Source organism: Scardinius erythrophthalmus (genome assembly GCF_964197995.2).
Source record: "Scardinius erythrophthalmus genome assembly, chromosome: 5".
In the NCBI taxonomy this organism is placed as follows: domain Eukaryota; kingdom Metazoa; phylum Chordata; class Actinopteri; order Cypriniformes; family Leuciscidae; genus Scardinius; species Scardinius erythrophthalmus.
Window position 1 is genome coordinate 21,462,183 of NC_138225.1, and position 3,730 is coordinate 21,465,912.

Genomic DNA, 3,730 nt, shown 5'->3' on the forward strand with positions numbered 1-3,730 from the left:
TATATATATATATATATATTACTTTCTATAAATAACTATTGTTTTTATTGAAGAACATATAGTTCTGGAATACATAACTTCTAATATATTAATTCAATTACCCCACATTAGTTCATTTAATATATCAATTAAAAACAGGCAGCTTTGACATAATTACAGAAATACTGGAAATAGTTTAGCATATAGAGCATATGTCTTGTACAATGGGAGACCTTTTATATCAAAAAGGTTGAACTAGAGTCAATGGTAAAGTAAAAAAAAAAAACATTCGTACCAAGAGAGATCTCACTTTTGGTTAAAAATGTTCATGTTTTGAACAATTCAAACAGAGGTCTGACATTTAGTCATATTTAAACAACATGTGCAAGATCATGTGACCTGTCATGTCTATGTTCAGCTAACAGTTACTGTCATGGTTTAGGAAACACGGTTTAGGTTTGAAGTTTCACTTTCAGTTTTGCAAATGGTAAAGCGAACCTGAATTTGCATGACATGGCAGCATAACAGTGATGCAGCAGTATTTGAAAAGGGGTCTCTGAAAAAAAAAACCCCGCCAACAGTGCATACACTTATCTTACTTTGGGCATGTCAAAAGGTAGGTTAAGTTTCTGAGAAAGTCCAACAAGCTCTATATTTAAATGACTGTTTCAGGTAATTAGTGAAAAAATTATGTATTCAACTTTTATGCATTTCCTATACAGCATCCTGCAGAGAGCAAGTTAGTGGTGAGAACATGCAACTGACTGAGGAACAGCTGCATCAGATAGAGCAGAACAGACGCGCCGCACTGGAACGACTGGCCAGCCGAAATGTACCTGGACCTGTTGGTGAAAGCTGGCGAAGACAAATTGGGACTGAATTTACAAAACCTTATTTTACAAAAGTAAGTGATACGCAGTGTGAGACATTCTCTGCTTACTGTTATTTTGATAAAGTAAAAAACGAGAAAAATGAGACAAAGACTTGTTCCTGTTTTGGTTATTTTTTCCAGCTAATGTCTTTTGTTACAATGGAGAGGAAATGCTTTACTGTCTATCCCAGCCCTGAGCAGGTGTTTTATTGCACAACTTTGTGCGCAATTGAAGATGTAAGTTCCTTAATATATGAAAAGGAAGAGGTATAAAAGATAAGTGCTTTATAGTGAAATTTCAATATATACTACAGGTTGTGTTTGTGTTGACAGGTAAAAGTGGTCATTCTTGGGCAAGACCCCTATCACCATCCAGGTCAAGCCCATGGTTTGGGCTTCAGTGTGCTGAGGCCTAAACCTCCTCCTCCTAGGTACAGCATTGTACTTAACTGTGAACTGTTAACTGTAAAAATACCTATTTTTCAATCATCTCACCAAAATTACATCTTAGGCAATTCATACAGAGCGTGTTTTTGTGGTTAAAAGTGCAGGACGCACAAAACAGTGCAACGTAAAAAAAAAAAAAGAGCAAGGTCTAGAGACGCGTTTTTAAAGAGATTTTCTGTTAACTTGAGACGCTGCAAAAGAGACAAGACACGAGTGCAAAACTCAAACACATCGCATAAAATAACAATGGAAAAGTAGCACAGTGGAATGGAAAAACGTGTTCTGCGTACACAGCCTCTTACTGTAAATCTCTAATGAGAATTCTGTATTTCCATATTTGTTGACTTGCTTCACTTATTGCAGTTTGGAAAACATATTTAAGGAGCTGACAGAAGATATTGTTGGTTTCCAGCACCCAGGTCATGGAGACCTCACAGAATGGGCTAAACAGGGTAGGTGATCAACATACACTACCGTTCAAAAGTTTGGGGTCAGGAAGATTTTTTAAAAAGTCTTAATACTTTTATTCAGCAGAGATGCATTAAAGCTGCAGTCCATGCCTTTTAGTGTTATAGTGGTGAATAAACAGAACTGCATGTGTCTTGCGGAATAACATTGTAGCCGGAGCTACTTCTATCTGTTTATGTCTATGACGAGTCACGCAAGCGCTACTCCGCAGTGGTACGACCCGTACTAGTCTAAAATAGTCAGAATAAACACTTATTATAGGTTTTGGATAAGACAAAAACACGGTTCGAAAATGGATTCATGATGTACTCTCTTATAAAATTTGAACAAAAAAAGTTATGGACTGCAGCTTTAAATTGATAAAAAATTACAGTAATGACATTTATAATGTTACAAAATGTTACAACTGTTTTTAACATCAATAAGAAGAAGAAATATTTCTTGAGCACCAAATCAGCATATTAGAATAAATTCTGAAGCATCACATGACACTGAAGACTGGAGTAATGGCTTCTTAAAAAGTAAGTTTTGCCATCACATTTTAAAATATATTATTTTATTTTTATTGTATTTTTAATTTTATAAATGCAGCCTGGGTGAGCATAACAGCCTTATTTCGACAACATTTAAAAATCTTACTGACCTCAAACTTCTGAACAGTTGTGAATGAGCCTGTTACAAGTTATAGCATCATTTGTATAAAAAAAAAAAACTGATTTATTAAGTTGAATGTAAATGTTCTTTCCATTGTCAGGTGTTCTGCTGCTGAATTCTGTGTTGACAGTGAGGGCTCAACAACCCACCTCTCATGAGGGTCAAGGCTGGGAGCGCTTCACAGATGCTGTGGTCCTGTGGCTCAGCAGGAACCTCAATGGCCTGGTCTTTCTGCTTTGGGGCTCGTATGCTCAGAGGAAAGGCAGAGTGATTGACAGAGTAAGTTCAATTATAGACACAATTATGAAATGTAAATATATTTATCAGGCATTAAAGATTTGTACTTATTAAAGACGGTGAATGCTTACTGTTATGACTAAAAACTGGACCTTTAAAAATCATTACGAGGCAGTAGTTTAAAGGAATATCTGACTGGCTGTTTTTTCCCCACAGAAACGTCATCACGTCCTTGAGACTTCACATCCATCACCATACTCGGCACATTTAGGCTTCTTTGGATGTAGGCACTTTTCCAAAACTAACATGCTACTTAAAGCAACAGGAAAGAATCCGATTGATTGGACAGCTCTCTGAAATAATATTGCGCTATTTATTCTTTAAAAACAATTTTTGTATAACAGAGGGGCTATGGACATTATTCTACATCACAGTTAAATGTGTTGCATTGTATGCTGCAGTTATGTTGCAAATGGGTCACAACTCCCTGTAGTGAGGTTGACCTTGTAATCATCATGCCAGTTGTTATAAGGCAAATAATTACATTATTTGGACAATAAATGAATACAGTTAATGAAAGTAGTCATTCATTAGTATTATTAGACAAAAAGAGTGTTATTTTGTGGTCTGACCACAAATTTCAGCTTCAAATTAAAAAGTAAAAACAAAAACCTGTTATTTATATATATGCAAGATGTTAAATCAAAATGTTTAGGATGAAAATGTGAATGTGATTTTAAGATATATCATTTTGGACAGAGACAGAGAGAAACATGTACCGGTAATAGCATTAAACACAATCCTCAAGTATTGGTCAAAAAGTTTTTAGACAACGCAATGCTGATTTCAATAGCTTCTTTTGAATTGTAAAAAAAAAAAAAAAAAAAAAAAAAAAAAAACACAATGTATTGTATATTTAGATCACACCATGTAGTCTGCCTTGAGCATTTGGGAATGAGGCCAGTCACAAACTAAAAAAAAGAAAAGAAAAGAAAAATAGGACACTACGACAGCCCATGTAGAGCATGTTTCATAGTGGGATGTCCATAAATTCAGGTGATGCAACCATAATAA

General features: G+C 35.2%; 1 protein-coding gene across 1 annotated transcript; it reads left to right on the forward strand.

Moving 5' to 3' along the window:
• Positions 1–486: 486 nt before the first annotated feature.
• On the forward strand, positions 487–3,228 carry ungb (uracil DNA glycosylase b). The gene is made up of 7 exons (XM_081364603.1): positions 487–595; positions 702–883; positions 992–1,087; positions 1,184–1,281; positions 1,661–1,749; positions 2,520–2,698; positions 2,873–3,228. The coding sequence occupies exons 1-7, from the start codon at positions 586–588 to the stop codon at positions 3,011–3,013; spliced, it is 795 nt and encodes a 264-aa protein (XP_081220729.1). The 5' UTR covers positions 487–585; the 3' UTR covers positions 3,014–3,228.
• The last annotated feature ends 502 nt before the right edge of the window (positions 3,229–3,730 follow it).

Bases quoted from the DNA above. Each gene is read 5' to 3' on its own strand.
- ungb (XM_081364603.1), top strand. The intron at 1,088-1,183 runs GTAAGTTCCTTA...TTGTGTTGACAG, and splicing joins CTTTGTGCGCAATTGAAGAT to GTAAAAGTGGTCATTCTTGG. The intron at 1,750-2,519 runs GTAGGTGATCAA...TTCCATTGTCAG, and splicing joins CACAGAATGGGCTAAACAGG to GTGTTCTGCTGCTGAATTCT.